At 37.6% G+C, this 21,431-nt stretch overlaps 2 protein-coding genes across 4 annotated transcripts in view; both read right to left on the bottom strand.

Annotated features, from left to right (window-relative positions):
* Positions 1-19,101, bottom strand: part of LOC129741196 (leucine-rich repeat serine/threonine-protein kinase 1) — a 37,101-nt gene extending 18,000 nt beyond the window's left edge. Inside the window, exons 1-3 of one of the 3 annotated variants that reach the window (XM_055732913.1) lie at positions 18,385-19,101; positions 12,996-13,190; positions 12,757-12,922 (exon numbers count right to left, since the gene is read on the bottom strand). In XM_055732913.1, the coding sequence (XP_055588888.1) occupies positions 12,757-12,922; positions 12,996-13,190; positions 18,385-18,441 (418 nt within the window). In that variant the 5' untranslated portion in view covers positions 18,442-19,101. Of the gene's footprint in view, positions 1-12,756; positions 12,923-12,995; positions 13,266-18,384 lie in introns of those variants that run through there. The other 2 variants (XM_055732921.1, XM_055732907.1) reach the window with 2 other exon arrangements.
* A 229-nt stretch (positions 19,102-19,330) lies between these two features.
* On the bottom strand, positions 19,331-21,138 carry LOC129741231 (dyslexia-associated protein KIAA0319 homolog). The gene is made up of 4 exons (XM_055732947.1): positions 20,382-21,138; positions 20,011-20,313; positions 19,714-19,948; positions 19,331-19,651 (listed from the first exon to the last, which is right to left on the bottom strand). Exons 1-4 carry the CDS (start codon positions 20,994-20,996, stop codon positions 19,422-19,424), a joined length of 1,383 nt encoding a protein of 460 aa, XP_055588922.1. The 5' UTR covers positions 20,997-21,138; the 3' UTR covers positions 19,331-19,421.
* Between the last annotated feature and the right edge of the window lie 293 nt (positions 21,139-21,431).

Genomic DNA, 21,431 nt, shown 5'->3' with positions numbered 1-21,431 from the left:
TACCACACTACTATGATCTTATTGATAAAAAATACAAGAACACCCAACACATATTTACTGACGGCTCCAAAACTGCTGATGGCAAAGTCGGATGTGGAATACATGACCCTCCCAACCCTCGTAGCATAGTCCTACCACCCCAGTGCTCCGTATTCAGTGCGGAAGCCTACGCTCTATTGGATGCCCTGCTGAATATTGAATGTGAATCAACCCCTACCATCTTTTCTGACTCGCTTAGCGTTTTAAAATCTGTATCCGCTGGTAATATAAAGCATCCCTGGGTATCATCCATAACATATGAAGCCTTAAACAGAAGAGCTACCCTGGTCTGGATACCGGGACACACGGGTATACCTGGCAATGAGTCGGCCGACCGACTAGCATCCGCTGGGACCGACCTTGACCCACTACAAATAGCCATACCCCAACAAGATGCCTACCGTGATACTGTGAAAAATATCTCCATCTCCTGGGAAGGCAAATGGGCAGCGAATCTTGATGCCAAGTTACGTGAGGTCAAGAATATCCCCTTGAAATGGGTAGATCGAAAAAGTCCCAAAGAACGAATAGCCCTTACCAGACTTAGGATCGGCCACACGAGACTCACCCAGTCCTATCTCCTTGATAGGGAACCACCCCCAGTTTGTCCGTGTTGTGACTGTGTTATATCTATTAAACACATCCTTGTTAACTGCCCTATATATGACGAGCAAAGAAAGCTAAGTCAACTAGCAAACAATCTTCGACAAATTCTTTCAAATTGTCCAGATGAAGAGCAAAAATTACTAGACTTTCTAAAGATTACCAACCTTCTCCCTCAAATTTAACAAAAACGTGTGCACTATCTTTCCCTATCCTTTCAATATTATAAGAATATAAAACCAGCAAAGCCATAAGATCTTCTCTATCAGCTCTATCCTTTTCCCTATTTTTATGTTAAAAAAAAAAAAAAAAAAAAAAAAAAAAAAAAAAAAAAAAAAAAAAAAAACACGTACGGATTAGGGATGAATCAGCCTATTGGTTGAAAATCCCCAGAAAAAAAAAAAAAAAAAAAAAAAAAAAAAAAAAGGCCCCTTCTGAAGATGAGGCTACTTCTCTTCAACGCACGCACCGGAACAAGCTCTCGCCCCTGCTGCAAAACGATGACCTTCCATGGCACCAGTTCGACGACCTTCACCGGGATCTGGCACAACGACCTTCCAGACTCTACCATTCTCTATTCAGATGCCTCGCGTTGGGGTCTAGTAGCGGTCCTGGTCCAGGTGGATCGCAGCTCTGGGCGACAACGCATCATTGCTTGCGCTTCCAAAAGTTTAACGAGTGCGGAAAGCAGATATCCTCAGTTGCACCGTGAAGCACATGCCATTGTTTGGTCAATGGAGCGGTTTGCATATTACCTTCTTGGTCGTCGTTTCATATTGCGTTCTGACAGTGAAGCCTTGATGTTCATGAAGAACAAAGCTTGTAAAGACGTTGGCAAAAGAATTATGTCTAGAGCGGAGGGTTGGCTTCTTCGGACGGATCACTTTTGGTACGATTTTGAACATGTAGCAGGATGTGATAATATAGCTGATGCAGCTTCAAGAATTGGTATTCAACGAAACGATCCGCCATACGGTGCCGAAATGGAAGCTCACGAACTATGTCCAGTTGTTGCGCATCCTGGTTCAATCAGTGACCAGCTTTTGGCACTGACTAGCGAACAGGTTAAGGAAGAATCATCAAAAGATGTCGAGCTCCAGGCGGTGATCGCAAATCTTAGTAAAGACGATAAGAGGCCAACGGAAATATTGAATTACCAGCCGTTTCAAGACAAGTTGTATCTGCAGGGAGATATTCTTATGAAGGAGGAGAAAATGGTTTTGCCATTAGCACTTCGCACGCAGGCTTTGCGTTTAGCTCACCAAAACCATCCAGGCATGTCCAGTATGAAACATATCTTGAGGCAAGGCTTATGGTGGCCTGGTATGGACCGGGAGGTCGAAAGATTTGTCAAAAATTGTCCTGAGTGTCAGCTTGTTACGTCATACAGCCGCCCGCCACCTATAACGATGACAGAGTTGCCGACCAATCCTTGGGATTATGTATCGATAGATTTTTCATCGGCATCCGATCTCCACAACTGGAAGGCATTGGTACTAACGGATAACTATTCACGTTTTCTGGTCGCCATCCCTATGGATAAAACCGACACGGAAGCGGAAGAGAGCCTTGAAACGAGTTTTCAATACATATTATGTACATCCCCAAGACGCTAAAGGCTGATAACGGCCCACCTTTCAGCAGCGTTGAGCTCAAGGTTTGGCTCAAGGAAGCTTGGGGTGTAAAGTTGATACACAGCACGCCATTGAACCCAACGGAAAATGGATTGGTCGAGAGAAGTATGCAAGGCATAAACAAAATAACAGCAATAGCAAAGCTTGGTAAACAGAACTGGAAGGAAGCTCTTGCTGACTACGTAGCTGCGTACAATACGTGGCCTCACCATGTGACGAAGGTGCCACCAGCTGAATTGAGGTTCGGACGAGTAGTCAGGAGTTTATTACCGGATGTTCGCACCGAGATCAGACATAAGGACGATGGTGAACTTCGTGACCGAGATCGAATTGCGAAGTTTGATCGTAATGTACGTGAAGATAACCGTCGCCACGCCCAGGAGTCGAAGATCATGATTGGAGATACCGTCTTAGTTTCTCAACAGAAACGAGATAAGGCTGACTCTGTATGTTTATGTCCGGATGGGCCTCTTACCACCAACCTGGCAGCTGTAACTCCGTCCGATAATGGTTCGTCCAACCTGGATCCAACCGTCCCTTGGGTGCCCAAAAAATCCAGTCACTATTGCTCGTGCAGCATGCAAGTCCCCTGGTAGGATGGGGTTTCCATGGATAGATTAAAACTCGCGGATTTTTTGGACTTAACGGTATAAGTTTACTTAACGTTTTACTTAGGTATAAATTTTAACTTAAGAACGAGAAGGCCTTTTAGTTACCCGGCCAGGGCTTAATTATGTTCGCGTCGATCGGTCGGTAGTCGGTGGTCAACTGGTGGATCGCTCGTCGGTTCAGTCGTTCTCGGCTCTGCAGTTGTAAGAAGTATTGTTCGAAGCAATTGCATTGTTATCAGGAACTCACGCTCTTATCACTCGTCCGGCCGATCATTGCTGATCATCGATGATCGTTTCCTCCGATAACGACGCCTATTATCGTGTACGGTGGAAGGAAAGGGCATGCATGGGACTTAAGCTCCGAAATGCGAGAGTACTTATGTATATCATTAGATCATTTCACGTTGATCTCCCAATACCTCCGCTTCTCTTTAATCGGGTTTATGCTAAAATACAGTGGTTCCCAAACAGAACATCCTCACCCACCCAGAAATTAATAATGAATTTCTGTATCGATTAAATTTTACCTTAAGAATGACTTGTGAGAATTTGTTGGTGAACTTAACTGACTCAATAACTGACTAAACTCGAACTGATTTTTATGTACTCGTTTAACTCAATATTCATTATCAACCGACGTTGAAGTCAGACATATTTTCCATTTTATCCAACCAGAAGTCTGACATTATTCTGACAAAAAATATTCCAATCTGAATATTTTCATTTCCCAATCTGACACAAAATCTGACACAGTTCTGACGGATAGCTGACATAACTCACTCTGTATCTTTTTCTGACGCATTCTGATCTGTATTTTCATTACAATCTGACATTGGTAACAGACACAACTTTTCAACAGGTCGCTTTTTTAAACCTGACTCCGTTTTCAGCGTAACAACCCGAGTGATACCATCCTGTCCCGGGTGAAGCTCAACAACTCTGCCCATTTTCCATCTACAGGGAGGAACATTTTCATCTTTAATGATGACTAGGCTACCAATATCAACAGATACAGAAGGTTTCCATCTTTTTGTTCTAGCTTGAAGTAGACATAAATATTCCCTACGCCACCGGTTCCAAATCAGGTGAACATTTTTCTGCATCAGCTGCATTTGGTTGAGCCTGTTATCTGGTGTTTGTTCGTAGGTTTTATCTGGCATGGACTGTAAGGACTCTCCGATAATAAAATGACCTGGTGTCAAAGGTTCTAGATCATTAGGATCGTTCGAAAGTGGTGTAATGGGCCGCGAATTTAAACAAGCTTCAACCTGAACCAGAAGCGTCGTAAAATCTTCCGTACTAACGGGGTTTTCCCCGATAACCCTCAAAATATGCTTTTTTGCGGAACGCACCGCTGCCTCCCACAAACCTCCAAAATGTGGGGCACTAGGGGGATTGAAATGCCATTTGATTCCATCGCTACCACATTCCTTGTAAACCTTTTCTCTATGATTCTGACTCTTCATCAGACTTAATAATTCTGACATTTGATTTCTAGCTCCGACAAAGTTCGTACCGTTGTCTGAAAATATCTCTGAGCATTTTCCTCTTCTTCCGACAAACCTGCGCAAGGCCTGTACGAACCGTTCTGTTGATAGATCTGACACAAGCTCGAGATGTACTGCTTTAGTGGACATGCATACAAAAATAGCAACGTATGCCTTAACTACTGGGCGTCTGGGAGCCGGGCGAATATATATTGGACCGAAATAATCCACTCCTGTCTTACTAAACGCACGCGAAACCGTTACGCGTGAAGCCGGCAGTTCTGCCATGAACTGCTGAATTGGTGTGGGGCGAGCCTTGAAGCATGTGTGACATTTTTGAATAACCTGGCGAGCTACGCTTCTTCCTCCCAAAGGCCAAAACTTCAACCTAACCGTAGCTAAAAGCAGCTGAGGACCTGCGTGCAATAATCGGCGGTGAAAGTGTTCTAGGATTAGTCGAGTAAGATCGTGACGGGCTGGTAAGACTATCGGATGTTTTGCAGCTTCTGACTCGGTCGAATTGCTCAATCTACCACCAATTCTCAACAACCCATCTGGGGATAATTTGGGATTGAACCACCTGAGTTTCGATTGCCTTGACACAAAATCGCCCTTGGAAAGAGCCTTCAACTCCTCAGCAAAACACTCTTTTTGAACACACATTGCTAAAACTCTTTCGGCTTCATCCATCTCAGCTGTTTGTAAGAAAGGTTGAAATTTGACCTGACGCTTTGACCTTAACAGCTTCATAAATCTTAACAAGTAAGCCGTACATCTGACCATTTTAGTGTAATCCGAATACAAACTAAAATACCAACAATTGAAATCTGACTCATGCTTGGAAGTGTTTGTTGCCAATACTGTTACTGTTGTTCGGCGCCTTTCCTCTTCGCCAATCTCCGTTAAGTGATTATCTGGTAGTTCTGGCCAGTTTTCCCTTTCAAGTGCTAACCATGACGGACCTTCCCACCATAAACGAGAATGACCTATTTCGGCGGGAGAAATACCGCGGGAAATCAGATCTGATGGGTTGTGGACGCCAGGGACATGCCTCCATTCACATCCCTCTGTGAGATTTTGTATTTTGGCAACTCGATTTGCCACATAGGTAGTCCAGGTAGATGGAACAGCCTGTAACCATCGCCACACGCATGTGGAATCTGTCCAGAAGTAAACTGGACATTCAAACTTCATGGAGTCTTGAACAAATTTGAAAAGCTCGGCAGTTAGTAATGCCCCACACAATTCTAAACGTGGAATTGACTGACTTGCTAGCGGAGATACCCTCGATTTGGCAGACAACAAACAAATCTCAACCTCTCCATTTGGGTTGACGCTTTTCAAATAGACGCAGCCACCATACGCCTTCTCCGAAGCGTCCGAAAAACAGTGGATTTCCTTGTAGATGGCTCCTGGGATTATGTTGCACCGTTTGATACGAATGTTGTTGAGAGAAACCAGTTGTTCGTAGTATTTCAGCCAATCCTCACCCACCGTTGGAGGCAATGGCTGATCCCAGTCCAATCTTTGGTCGTCGCTATTCCTTAACGTCCACAATTGCTGCATAAATATTTTAGCAGTTGTTATTGCAGCACCAAGAAGTCCCAATGGATCGAAAAGCGTAGCTAATACCGACAGCACCTTGCGTTTTGTTAAAACCGAGGATTTTGGAATTTCAGGAATGTTGAAGTTGTACTTGAAGACATCAGATTTCGGTAACCATGTGAGCCCAAGTATCTTCATCGAAGGATCTTTCTCCGATCCATCTGAAGACTCTTCAATAGCTACACTGTCTTGTGAAAGCCCTTGCAGGACTTCTGCACAATTTGAGGCGAATTTTCGTAACCGAAATCCTCCAGCTTTTGCAGCTTTATCTAACTGAATTCTCAGTTTGAGTGCTGCGTTTGCATCGTCTGCACCAGATACAACATCGTCCATATATGTATCTTCCGAAAATACCCGCGAGGCCAGGGGATATCTCTCTGCTTCGTCTAACGCCAACTGCTTTAGAGTACGAGTAGCTAAAAACGGAGCTGGTTTAGTACCGTACGTTACCGTGTTCAGTTCGAAAGTCTTTACTGGTTCCGATGGTGAATTCCTCCATAGAATTGACTGAAGTGGGCGATCTTCCTTTGCTACGTTGATTTGTCGAAACATTTTCTCGACGTCAGCCACGACCATGATCTGACACATTCGACAGCGGAGTATTATCGCCCTAAGATCATCCTGGATAACCGGACCTGTTAATAACCCATCGTTTAATGAAATACCAGTTGTAGTTTTACACGAGGCGTCGAATACTACACGCAACTTAGTAGTCGTACTACTCTCCTTCTCGACCGGATGATGTGGCAAAAAACAGCGTTTAGTATCTGACGTTTCATTTACTTCTCTCATGTGCCCTAGCTGTATATATTCGTCCATGAACTTGGTATACAGCTCACGCAATTCCGGACTCCTAGCTAGTCTGCGCTCGGTTGCGCCCAAGCGCCGTAAGGCTATTTCCCTCGAATCGCCTAAGTTGGGGAAAACCTCTTCGTTCTTAGGAAGAGAGACTGTGTACCTTCCATCGCCGTCTCTCTGTACCGTTTTCTGGAAAATTTCCTCGCAACGCTTTTCCTCTCGTGAGTAAAGGTTTTCCGAACCTAGCTCCTCACAAGCCCAGAACCGAGCGACAAGAGTATCAAGAGACTCTGTCGTTGAAACAGTGCAAGCAATCCGTGCTGAAGTCTTTTGCGATAAACCTCCAGAAACAACCCAACCGAAAACTGACTCTGTTAGTGTAGGCAATTGGTCTCCGATGGAAATCCGTTTTCCCGTTTCGAAGAAGTCGAAGAACGACTCTATACCAAACACCAAATCCACCACCTTCGACTCAAAAAATGATGGATCCGCTAACTCAATACCATTCGGGAATGACCATTCATCCGTTGAAACTGTAGCAGTTGGCAGATCGACCGTTACCTTGGGTAGAACCAGGAATTCCATTTCCTTAACGTAACTGTTCACCCTTGATCGCACCACTGCTTGAACCTTGTGTTTAACCCTGGTAGATGTCCGACCAATACCAAGTATCGCAACATCTACCCTTTTCCGACTCATCTTCAAACGCTGACTCAATCTTTCCGACATGAAATTGCTTTCTGACCCCGAATCGAGCAGCGCTCGAGCTGGATATCTATTTCCCATTTCATCTTCTAAGAGAACCACGGCAGTTGCTAAAAGAACCCGACAATTAGCCTTGCGCCCGACACCCGATGTCAAGCATGATGATGAAGCTGTGTTAGAAACCTGACAAGATGTTTCTCCTCTCTTAGAAGTGCCATTGGTTTCACCTGACCTTGAAGATTCCGAAATTTCTCCGTTTTTACTCTTAAAACACACCAGAGTATGATGGCGACCTCCACAATTCCGACACGAAAACTTTGACTGACAATCTCGAGCCATATGAGATGTTCTGAAACAGTTCCGACATAAAGAGTGATTTCTCAAAACCGAATCCCTTTCTGACACAGACAATTTCAAAAATTTCTGACACTGATGCAAGGGATGCTGACCATTACAAGCAGAACATTTAAACCCATTCATATTCACATTATTATGAAATGTTCTGACACTGACTTTCTGTTTAGCTGACATTTGTGGAGGTACACCCTTAGTATCATTCAACCTTGGTGGAAGAGCTTCCAAAACTCGAACCCGCCTGTGCAGAAAATCTGTTAAATCGCATAAAGTATCTTCTTCCTTCGAGGCTGATTCTTCTTCCCAACTCCTACGAGTTACTGGATCAAGAAGAGACACGAGATAGTTCACCAAAAGAAGATCCTTGTAATCCTTTGCCTCTAATACCTGATCCAAAGTGTTAACTATTCTCTCGAACCCTTCCAATAGTTGAAGAAGATCATTAACGGACTCTTTACTAACCGAAGACAACTTGAAAAGCGATTGCACCTGCCTCTTTTTTAGTTGTTTGCTGTTGTTGTACCGCTTTAACAGAATATCCCATGCAACTACGTAATTAGCTCTTGTGATTTGTAGAGGATCAATCAACGATTTTGGTTCACCTTGGAGACAACCTTTCAAGTAGTGGAATTTTTCAACCTCTGGCAAATCAGGTTTACAATGGATAAGAGAGAGGTAGAGATCGCGAAACCCAAGCCATTCGTCAATGTTTCCATTGAAAGACTGCAGCTTTATCTGTGGAAGCCTAACGTGATCAAAACCACTGCGATTATTAGGTTCACCTGCACGAACTGATTGATCAAGCTCTGAAAACTCCAAACGAACCTTAGCTTTATCCATCAGAAACGATTTTGCAAAATAATACCGGTCACTGAGCTCTTTTCGCTCCTTATCGTAAAGTTCTACATCCGCTCCAAAATCTTCATGTGATTTTATATCAATTAACACTTCACCAAACCTTTCCAATAAATCATCAATCGCTGAAAGTCGAACCGAAATCTGCGCATGAGTAGCATCCTCTTGAAACGTTTCCACAAATTCCCACACATCAGAAAAGGACGACTGGATCTCTTTTAATTTGACTATTAAATACTTCAACGAAGGATTCTTCGAATCCTTAACAGCTTTGACCGTAGGCATGTTAGAAATCCGCAATTAAATCAATCCAATATTATTTCAACTTTGTATCACCAAAATGTTGCAATAAGGGAGCAAGGTGAAGAAAAACCAAGGTAAAGGCCGAGAAAAAAGAGACAATTGTTCTAACGAACAGGTTTAATCTCAAGGAAATGCGCCGTTATAAATTACCACCAAAAATTCGTTTTACCATATATTATTTTAAAAACCAGAATCACCAAATTGAATAATATCATAAAAATATTGGAATCAAAAATAATCTTAAAATTTCTCACAAGTTCATCACTGTTTAGGAACCACTGATTATATAGTAGCTTACCGATCGTAGCATAAATGTGTCACCCAACTCGCCGTCGCTGTAGATCGAACCGTTGCCTTCCTTGTTGAAACCTCGCTTCGGATCTCGTAGCTAGCCCACCATGCACAGGACTACCCTTTCCTCCACAGCGATGATCAGGACAACCATGCACCTGATGTCGATCGAGCACCGATGTTGCACCAATTGCAACTAGCCAACAGTGGATGAGCTTGTAGTATTGTTGAACCAAAGGGAGGGGGCGATCGGAACCACCAGGACAGCCGCGCCTCACCTTTCGATGACCGTTTCGTAGGTTGAAAACCAAAGGACCGTCTGGCATGCACCGATCCTGATCCAGTTCAATTTCCGAAAACCCTTGTTGAGTTGAGCACCACCGAATCGTCAAGCATGCACCGATCCCAATGCAATCGATTTCCAAAGCGCTAATTGCATTGAACCTCACCGAATCGTCCAAAATGCACCGATCCTGGTCCAAATCGATAACCGAAATCCGGAATGAGATCACCTATTGATCCCAATCAATAGTGAACAAAACACCCTTTGTGTTTGATCACTATTCGCGATGGCGACGCTATCCAGCAAGCGTCCCTTTTCCCGTGCAAATGGCGAATTCTATGGTTGGCGTCCCCTTTCGTGTCCAGAATTCAACGGTATCGTATCCGGTCTCAGGCCCTCATCCGGTTCGAAGGACCAATGTTTATGTCCGGATGGGCCTCTTACCACCAACCTGGCAGCTGTAACTCCGTCCGATAATGGTTCGTCCAACCTGGATCCAACCGTCCCTTGGGTGCCCAAAAAATCCAGTCACTATTGCTCGTGCAGCATGCAAGTCCCCTGGTAGGATGGGGTTTCCATGGATAGATTAAAACTCGCGGATTTTTTGGACTTAACGGTATAAGTTTACTTAACGTTTTACTTAGGTATAAATTTTAACTTAAGAACGAGAAGGCCTTTTAGTTACCCGGCCAGGGCTTAATTATGTTCGCGTCGATCGGTCGGTAGTCGGTGGTCAACTGGTGGATCGCTCGTCGGTTCAGTCGTTCTCGGCTCTGCAGTTGTAAGAAGTATTGTTCGAAGCAATTGCATTGTTATCAGGAACTCACGCTCTTATCACTCGTCCGGCCGATCATTGCTGATCATCGATGATCGTTTCCTCCGATAACGACGCCTATTATCGTGTACGGTGGAAGGAAAGGGCATGCATGGGACTTAAGCTCCGAAATGCGAGAGTACTTATGTATATCATTAGATCATTTCACGTTGATCTCCCAATACCTCCGCTTCTCTTTAATCGGGTTTATGCTAAAATACAGTGGTTCCCAAACAGAACACTGTATATCGAAATACGCTGTATAAGGTAGTAGACCTAACGGGTCCAGGACGAGCGACAGTTATGGACATGTCTACGAACAAAACTTTCGACCGTAGCGTGAAACTTCTTAAAAAATTTGTGCAGCGTACATCTGGGGATGAAAAAAGTCCTGATTCGCCGGAGGAAAAGGAGGAATTGCCCAAAGCGGAATCATCTAACCAACACCATGGCGAGGAACCTAACGCAGATCATCAGAAACAGCGTCGAATCCAGCGACAGGTTAAACCACCGAGACGGTATATCGATTAGGTTAAGTTCAGATTCATTGTAGCAAATTCAATGACAAACAAGTTAATACTATTTATCAACTTTTATTGCAACGGGAGAATGTGGTATCCATAAGATTGATGTGGGGTTTTACTTCAGTGTATAAATAGATGGAATAAAGGAGTGACTTTCAGATAACAGAGGTGATCTTGTACTGTGTGTTTCATGCGTAAATTAACATCTAAAATCGAAGATATCACAATACCGATCAGTGCTGCCGCCAGCTCCTTGATTGATGGAATGAATTCGCTCAATCTGAATCAATACAACGCTATCAGTAAACATCTCGAACGAATACTGGATCTCGTTTTTGGCTCTTGTAAGGAACTAATTGCAATTAGAAATGCTCCCGAAATTTCGGAAAGACGGACTTTGCGTTGCTCCTTGAGTACTTGAACTGTGTTGACTGGGATGCAATTTTTGGAGACTTGTCAGTTGATGCAATGACAGATTCGTTCTGCAATTTGATCTGTACCTGTTTAAATTCGCACGTTCCCAGGTTTAGAGCACCTATGTCGCCGGCTTGGAGTACGCCCACCTTGCGGCAACTACGACGCGAAAAAAATGCTTGTTTACGGAGACTTAGAAAAAATCGAACTGATAATTTTCAACGACAATTCAAAGCAGCAAGCGTCGCTTACCGTAGATTGAATGGATCCTCGTATAAGTTCCACGTCCTACGCTTACAGTCAAGTTTACGCAGTAATCCGAGACGTTTTTGGATTTTCGTAAACTCAAAACGCAAAACGAGCTCCTTACCGACCTCCGTTTTTTACCATGATGCTGTTGCTAGCTCTCCAGATACATGTTGCAATTTATTTGCTGAGCATTTCCGATCGGTTTTCTCGGACAATGTCTCCTCCGAATCTGAGTGCAGCGAAGCCAACTCTTATGTTCCAGTCGATGTAATAGAACTTAACACTTTTGTAATAAACCAAGAGCTAATTGTAAATGCCGCGAAGAAATTGAAAGCCTCATTCGCTCCTGGACCTGATTCCAGCTGTAATTTATTGCCGCTGCATCGAAGCTCTTTCAATGCCTCTAGCACGAATCTACAACAGATCTCTTTAGCAACGTAAATTTCCTGAGATATGGAAAAATTCATCTATGGTTCCAGTATTTAAAAATGGTGACCGGAGAAACGTCATACAGTATCGAGGTATTACCAGTTTGTCGGCAGGTTTTAACTTTTCGAAATCATCGTGAGTGGCGCTCTATTACGAACTTCATCCCAATATATTGCGGCTGAACAGCACGGGTTTATGCCTGGTAGATCGGTGAGTACAAACCTTTTGCAATACACATCGTTTTGCCTGAACCAGATGGAGTGCAAAAAGCAAGTAGATGCTGTTTACACCGACACCAAGGCTGCGTTTGACAGGATTGATCACAGAATATTGCTTGCCAAACTATCTAAACTTGGTGTTCATGAGAACATGGTTGTTTGGTTGGAATCCTTCCTCACAGATCGGTGTATCAGAATTAAATTTGATGATAGCATATCCTTTACTTTCATAAATCGCTCTGGGGTGCCTCTGCTGTTTGTATTGTTTTTCAACGATCTGATAATCAGTTTGGATGATGGAACTAAGATTGCATATGCTGATGATATGAAAATATAAAATGTTTCCTCGGTTAAAGTTACCGGCATAAAATACAAGGCACGGTCTAGTAAAAATTATCGAGTTTTTGAGTCTATGAGTTGACCTTTTTTTCAAGCGGCAAAGATTTCATCTCGGAGCTCCAACAAGACAAGTACGCCTACATATCATTCGAACACTCGGGCCACACAATATTATGATATAATATTCAGTCTTCCACTTACCAGCTGCTTCCTTCAACAGGTTAACACACTCCTCATGGCCACTGCGCTCAGCCAAATCCAGCGCCGTCAGCCCATTGCGATCTTTGGCCACAAACGAGGCCCCTGCATCCAGCAGAACCCGAACATTGCTGACGTGCCCATGCTCGGCACTTAAATGTAGGGCGGTCTATAGAGAAATAAGATAAATACAAAAATAGTTATAAATGATACTGAAAAATGAAAACAATTGCTAAGGTTACCTTATTTTCGCCCCGTGGTCCACAAGTGGCATCGACCCGAGCTCCGCCGTTGATCAGCATCGGCAGACAGCGGGAATCGGCCGTTACTGCCGCAGCATGGATCGGTGCTCGACCCCACGAGTCCAGACAGTCGATCAGATGCACCTCCTCCTGCAGCAAATCCTCCAGCAGCTCCACATTGTCCCAGAGGGCGGCCTTAAAAATGGAAAGATTTCGATCAATCGCCAGCTGTAGGACTCCTAGTTCATGAATTTTCCGATACAGAAGCATTCTCTCTCTGGAGCCACCCGGAGTTTATCGCTCAAAAGTTTGGTGGCAACTGGTGGACAAGTTTATTTTTCGTTTCAGCCCCACGGGATTATACCGAGGGATTAGTCAAGGTGGCTTCCGAAACAAAGAAACGAATGGAAGCAACAAGCCTAGTCAGAGAGTTTTAATCCAAATATGTAGAACCTACTATTCTGGAGAAAGCAAACCTTCGACGGGGCCGTAGAAAGTCAACTAGAGGCAAAAATCGGCTTCAGGTGAATGTCCGTTAAACGCGTTCGAGAGAACCGTTGAATAAACTTGAAAGAAGGCCGAACTGCAAATCGGATTAAGGTACTTAGTGTTCCAATTCTTTGCACCTCTGCAAGTGTACCAGCCAGAACAGGAGTGGAGGAAGTCCCTTAAGTTGAACAAAGTTAAATCAAAGCTGGTAAATATTCTGGATTGCATAACATGTTGAACGCCCTCAGTTACTAGGGATTATTTTGAAAAAGTGTGACGAGATTTGCGATTGGATTACGCAAAATACCATTTTGCGAAATTGACTTTAATCTCCCTGGGTGTCACACGACAATCACACTTCAAAAGACTTCTGTAGGGCAAAAATCACAAATAAATTGAAAATATCAAGATTAGACTAACAGAATGTCAACCTGCATTCTGAATTTTAAGTTTGAAATCAGGAAACTGAAATCTGAAATGTAAATCTAATTTTGAAATCTGAAATCTGAATCTGAAATCTGAAATCTGAATCTGAAATCTGAATCTGAAATCTGAATCTGAAATCTGAATCTGAAATCTGAATCTGAAATCTGAATCTGAAATCTGAATCTGAAATCTGAATCTGAAATCTGAATCTGAAATCTGAATCTGAAATCTGAATCTGAAATCTGAATCTGAAATCTGAATCTGAAATCTGAATCTGAAATCTGAATCTGAAATCTGAATCTGAAATCTGAATCTGAAATCTGAATCTGAAATCTGAATCTGAAATCTGAATCTGAAATCTGAATCTGAAATCTGAATCTGAAATCTGAATCTGAAATCTGAATCTTAAATCTGAAGCTGAAATCTGAATCTGAAATCTGAATCTGAATCTGAATCTGAAATCTGAATCTGAAATCTGAATCTGAATCTGAATCTGAAATCTGAATCATTTGAATTTAAAATCTGAATCTGAAATTTGTAATTTGAAATCTGAAATCAGAATCTGGCGAAACTTCAAATTCGATTTTAATTTTTTAATCATGATTTAAAACATGGAAAATACACAGTTCAAAAATTTTCATTCGCAATTTCTGATTTTTTGACGTACGATTTTTGATTTTTTGACTTTTTATTTCTGAGTTTCGATTCTTCTTGATTTTAATCTTTGATTGTAAATTTTCAAATTTCAAAATTCAAATTTGAAATATTCAAAATTTGAAATATTTAACATTAAAAATTTGAAATACTAAAAATTTAAAATTTAAAATATGTATTTAAAATTTAAAGATAAAAATTTTAAATTTTAAATTTGAAACTTGAAATTGAAAATTTGAAATTGAAATTTGATATTTGAAATTGAAAAAATTTGAAATTTGAAATTTGAAATTTGAAATTTGAAATTTGAAATTTGAAATTTGAAATTTGAAATTTGAAATTTGAAATTTGAAATTTGAAATTTGAAATTTGAAATTTGAAATTTGAAATTTGAAATTTGAAATTTGAAATTTGAAATTTGAAATTTGAAATTTGAAATTTGAAATTTGAAATTTGAAATTTGAAATTTGAAATTTGAAATTTGAAATTTGAAATTTGAAATTTGAAATTTGAAATTTGAAATTTGAAATTTGAAATTTGAAATTTGAAATTTGAAATTTGAACTTTGAAATTTGAAATTTAAATTTGTGATTTGAAATATGTATGTATAAGTTTTGAAATTTGAAATTTAGAATTTGATATTTGAAAATTTAGAATCAAAGATCTAAACTCAAAAATCAAAACTAAAAAACCAAAAATCAAAATATAAAAATCAAAAATGAAAATTTTAAAATTAAAAATCAAAAATTAGAAATCGAAAATCAAAAATTAAAACTAAAAAATGAAAAATGAAAAATTAAAAATCAGAAGTCAAAAATTTAAAATCGAAAATCGAAAATCAAAAATCAAAAGCTCAAAAATCTACATTAAAAAATCAAAACTCAAAACTCAAAAATCAAAAATTTCATTATTCAAAAACCAAATTAAAAAATCTTAATATCAAAAATGAGAAATGAAAACATGAAAAATCCAGAATTAAAAAATTAACGATAAAAAATTAAAACCATAAAATCAAAAATCAATAATTTAAATAAAAATTGAAAATTTAAAATTTAAATTTGTGATTTGAAATATGAATTTTGAAATTTAAAAATTAGGAATTTTATGTTTGAAAATTTAGATACAAAGATCTAAACTTAAAAATAAAAAATTAAAAACCAAAAATCAAAATTTAATAATTTAAAATTAAAAATCAAAAATTAAAAATCAAAAATCAAAAATCAAACCTCAAAAATGAAAAATCAAAAATTAAAAATCAAAAATCAAAAATTAAAAATCAAAAATCAAAAATTAAAAATTAAAAATCAAAAATCAAAAATCAAAAATCAAAAATCAAAAATCAAAAATCAAAAATCAAAAATCAAAAATCAAAAATCAAAAATAAAAAATCAAAAATCAGAAATCAAAAATAAAAAATAAAAAATGAAAGATGAAAAATAAAAAAATGAAAAACGAAAAATGAAAATTGTAAAATGAAAAAAAGAAAAATAGAAAATAGAAAATAAAAAAAGAAAATTGAAAAAAGGAAAATAAAAAATAAAAATTAAAAATTAAAAATTAAAAATTAAAAATTAAAAATTAAAAATTAAAAATTAAAAATTAAAAATTAAAAATTAAAAACTAAAAATTAAAAATGAGAAATGAAAAATGAGAAATGAAAAATGAAAATGGGAAAATGAAAAAAAAATGAAGAAAGAAAAATGAAAAATGAAAAAAAAAATGAAAAATGAAAAATTAAAATGAAAAATGAAACATGAAAAATGAAAAATGAAAAATGAAAAATGAAAAATGAAAAATGAAAAATGAAAAATGAAAAATGAAAAATGAAAAATGAAAAATGAAAAATGAAAAATGAAAAATGAGAAAAATGAGAAAAAAAGAAATGAAAAATGAAAAATAAAAAATGAAAAACTAAAAATAAAAGGTGAAAAATGAAAAAAGAAAAATGAGAAATGAAATAAAAAATGGAAAATGAAAAATGAAAAAAAAAATGAAAATGAAAAATGAAAAATAAAAAATGAAAAACGATAAATAAAAAATAAAAATAAAAAAAGAAAAATGAAAAACATAATATAAAAGTTGAAAAATGAAAAAAATAAAATGAGAAATGAAAAATGAAAAAATTAAAAATTAAAAATTAAAAATGAAATATAAAAAATGAAAAAAGAAAAATGAAAATGAAAAACGAAAAATGAAAGATGAAAAATAAAAAATGAAAAACGAAAAATCAAAAAAAAAAGAAAAATGAAAAATAAAAAATGAAAAATGAAAACGGGAAATGAAAAATGAAAAATGAGAAATGAAAAATGAAAAATGAAAAATTAAAAATGAAAAATGAAAAATGAAAAATGAAAAATTAAAAATTTAAAAATTAAAAATGAAAAATTTAAAATGAAAAATGAAAAATGAAAAATGAAAAATGAAAAATGAAAAATAAAAAATAAAAAACAAAAAATGAAAAATGTAAAATGAAAAATAAAAAATGAAAAATAAAAAATTAAAAATTAAAAATGAAAAATGAAAAATGAAAAATGAAAAATGAAAAATGAAAAATGAAAGATGAAAAATGAAAAATGAAAAATAACAAATGAAAAAAGGAAAATGAAAAAAAAAATTAACAATTTAAAAAAAAAATCAAAAATGAAAAATGAAAAATTCAAATTAAAATGAAAAATTTAAATTAAAATGAAAAATGAAAAATGAAAAATGAGAAATAAAAAATAAAAAACGAAAAATAAAAAATGTAAAATGAAAAATAAAAAATGAAAAATTAAAAATTAAAAATGAAAAATGAAAAATGAAAAATGAAAAATGAAAAATGAAAAATGAAAAATGAAAAATGAAAAATGAAAAATGAAAAATGAAAAATGAAAAATGAAAAATTAAAGATGAAAAATGAAAAATGAAAAAAGGAAAATGAAAAAAAAAAATTAACAATTTAAAAAAAAAAATCAAAAATGAAAAATGAAAAATTCAAATTAAAATGAAAAATTTAAATGAAAATGAAAAATGAAAAATGAAAAATGAGAAATGAAAAATCAAAAAAGAAAAATGAAAAATGAAAAAAAGAAAAATGAAAAATGAAAAATAGAAAATGAAAACAGGAAAATGAAAATTGAAAAATTAAAAATTAAAAAAGAAAAATTAAAAATAAAAAAATGAAAAAAGAAAAATGAAAAATGAGAAAAGAACAATGAAAATTGAAAAATCAGAAAAAAATGAAAATCAAAAATTTGAAATAACAAATAAACTATCAAAACAGAAAACGGAAAATGAAAAAAATAAAACACGAGAAATGAAAATTGGAAAATGGAAGAAAGAAAATGAAAAATTAAAACATAATAATGAAACGGCAAATGAAAAATAAGATCTAATGCTAACTGAAAATTTAACTTCATAAACAGAATTAAAAATCATAAAACCAAAAATCAAAAACCAAAGAAAAATTGCGAATAAACACTAAAAAAAGCAAACAATAATCAACTATCACAAATGATAATCAAAACTCCAAACTCGTAAATAAAAAACCTTATTTTAAAAAGAGCAAGCAATTAAAAAAGAAATTAAAATGACATTAAAATCAAAAGCCCAATATTTTATACTTACAAATTTAAAATCAAAATCGAACATTTCAAAATTAAACATCTAAACAAAGATCCGAGAGTTAAATAAAAAAAAAACAGACAAGAAATCAGAAAGAAAATAAAACATCACAATCATCGAACTGAATCTGGATTGCGAATATTCACATTACAAGAATATTTGTTTCTTACTAAAAATTCTCCCATCCACTAAAAATTCTACCATTTTTCCCACTCACCTGGTGCAGTAGCCTTCCGGGAAAATCTTCCGCTTCCGGTGACGGTGTCGTACTCATTTTTTTGTTGTGAGACTCCGAGATGGTTGGCGTTTACTTTTTTTCAGCAACCTTGAAGTTTGATTTCCTTTGATTTTTTCGATTGCACGTCAAGATTGACTTGAAAACGGGGACCTTGAACTTCCTAATCCGATAAAGTTTAGTCTCCCGAACGATTTGTTTCAAGCTTTGAAACTGGATATATTTACAATTGGTACACAGATTTATCAACACCACTCCCAGAGGAAATAACCAATTTGGATTCATTAGCTCAGGCCATTTTGCGACCCTTCCCATGCGAAAATTTGTCTTCAAGGGAAACGAATGGGGAACACACACAACCCATTTTTCGGACGGTTTTCACGGATATGTCGATCCCCACAAACGATGTCGTAATATAGAATGCACTAAAAAAAGAAGCCTTACGCAAAACTCTGAATCGATAAAACGCAAAGGGAGTGAGGAAAAAATATGTTGAGAAAGCAACTTTTTCGCTTCAGTTCCCACGCAATGGAATAAATTGAGGAAACTTTTCCCCTCGGTATTTACTAGATTTTAAAACAACTGCGACATAATTACACTTATTTCTACTGGCTTTAGTTCCGATATTCTTAATTCTTCTCAGGGGTTTTCCCGCACAAACACTTAAAATAATTCGACACAAACGAGGCGAAACTTCCGTCCGCGTACTTTTTTCAATCTCGATTATCGATCGCTTTCGATTCTGTCTTTTTTCAGCAGCAAACCAACACGGGTACTGCCTGATGGCCTATTGGACGTTTTCTTCGCGAGAACTGTTTTGATGATGACCCCTATTGCGATCAGCTGTTGTTGACGTTTTGTTTTGATGCGCAACCATTTTGAATCACCCCTCGCCCACGCGTTATTAAATATTGCGTACAAGTCGTATTGTATACAAGTTAATGTGATAAGCAAATTTAACCGAAGGAATTCAAAAATCACCGTATGCTGACAATTTTTTTTAAAGCACGTTTCTTGTTCTATGTATTATCAAACCATCTTCTACTCATAATTGTTGGGTGCATGCGTGAAGTTCCCGGCGATTGTTCATAGTTTTCTACCTCCGGAAAATTGCGTTGACCTTTTCGAACACGTTGTGGATTCCTGCTATATGACTTATGTAGAAACCACTGTGCCGCGCCACCACATATTCCAAATAGCACACAAAGCAATAGGAAAATGATCAATGTTACATAAAATATTGAATATGCTGTAATAAGAGAAATTTAATCAGCGCTTTGGGCTGTGTAGGAGTTCAACTACGATATTTACCACAATTTGATTCGGCGAGTCCCAGCCTGTACGATAGATTGGGCAACCAAAGGATTTCACAGGTACAGAGCCGCGTTTTGACATCGCATATACCATGTCCGGAACACGTGTTCTGACAAATCACGCTCCGTATACCGACTACCGGTGCCCCTAGGAATGACTTATTTTTGGACAGTTTCCGCTTGAGAAAACGCTCAACTTTTGGTGCCGACATCGCACTGGAGGACCCGTCGCTCTGTTTCAAACATGAGAAAATATGAGCTTGTAATTTAGTTTTAACTCAAGTTCAAATCTAACCTCAATTGTTTCAACGTAAAACTGAATCGCAATTTGTTTTCCATCACGTGTTTTCTGTTTAGGTTCTCGGATATGTACTCGTAAAACTTGGTTTTCATCGAATTGTTTGGTCAACAATTCTTGAAACCTCTCCAGTTTTGACTTGGATAGCGTGGAGGGTGTCATGTTCAAGGTTATTTCAACCAAAGCCATCTGGTGTGGATCGGGGCACACAATGACCGAAACCTCATCGATGTCGGTGAGATTTTGGTTATCGGTGACCGATAGTTGAAATTTGTATTTGCCAGGGACGATGTTTGTTATCTGAAAAAAAAAAAAAAAATTAAGGATTTGTTACGAATTACAAAAATCGTGGCTTCCGTAGATCTCACCAACATTTTCGACCGTCTGTCGCTTCCATCGACCACGGTTCCCATGGCTTGGCTGCCAGGATCCCATTTCCACTGGTAACCGGCGATACCGTAATCATCCGTTGAAAGACTACCATCCAAAACGACCGCACTGACCGGCGCAAAAAGAACCTGATCCCTACCGGCATTGGCTCTGGGAGCTCGGTTCGTCCCATTGATCTCAGTCCTTACACCAGAAACTTGCAAATCAACAATCATCTTTAGAAGTGACTTTTTGTTTTTGGACGCCACCAGATTAAACGAGTAAGATCCATTTTTGGTCACGAAAACCGTTAAATTTTGTCCTTTCATACCGTGTGTTTCGATCCCGTTGGAAGGTTGCGCATCCGGTAAGTTCCACTCCCACATGACTTCGGATTGTTTCGTTGGATCGCTTGGGGAACGTTGAGGTCTGGCAACACGGAAATTAGGAGACTCGACGTGAACACGATTTTCATTAAAATTGTAACAAATATCCTCAAGTTCGACCTCATCTTGGTAGGAAAAGGAAAATAAATTATCAGCTTCTGTGTTCGTCAGGAATAGGAACACAATTAGAAGCTTTAAAACACCGTTATTTCGTCGTTTAATGGCCATTTTCGATTGTTTTGATCTGTTTTGATCACTTTTATTCAGTGCTGCTCGTTTCCGATTGTTTGAGACACTTCGCTGAAAGCACAAAAACGATTGCTGCTTTTACTTTTTTTTGTATCGGACGCGATTAAGGTTTTCTATTGAAATAATGATTCAAATAAACAATTATTTTGAAAAGTAATCATTTTGAGAATTTCAGGTTGCTTCCTGTTGCAGAAGTTTAAAGGTAAGCTACTGAGTTGTATTTTAAATAGCTCAAGAATCGCGTCAATTTTGCCGGTAAAAATAAAGAGAAAATTATTTCAACAATCAGGATTTTTACAGCAAAAAATGATGATGTAAAAACCAAAAATAAAATTAAAAACTATAAAAACTGAGTCTACATGGCAACACGGATCAAGCAGGAAACAAACTGTAATCATTGGTCAACTTTTGTGA

The sequence above is a fragment of the Uranotaenia lowii genome, chromosome 1, assembly GCF_029784155.1.
Source record: "Uranotaenia lowii strain MFRU-FL chromosome 1, ASM2978415v1, whole genome shotgun sequence".
NCBI lineage: Eukaryota > Metazoa > Arthropoda > Insecta > Diptera > Culicidae > Uranotaenia > Uranotaenia lowii.
Note: the sequence above shows the minus strand (reverse complement) of the source record. Positions and strands in the feature narration are given on the sequence as shown.

What these genes read in the sequence shown, in the direction of transcription:
- LOC129741231 (XM_055732947.1), bottom strand. Translation starts at nt 20,996, where the DNA reads ATGGCCATTAAACGACGAAATAACGGTGTTTTAAAGCTTCTAATTGTG. An exon ending in ACAGACGGTCGAAAATGTTG is followed by an intron (nt 20,314 to 20,381) that starts GTGAGATCTACG and finishes TTTTTTTTTCAG; the next exon opens with ATAACAAACATCGTCCCTGG. An exon ending in ACTCGCCGAATCAAATTGTG is followed by an intron (nt 19,652 to 19,713) that starts GTAAATATCGTA and finishes CTCTTATTACAG; the next exon opens with CATATTCAATATTTTATGTA.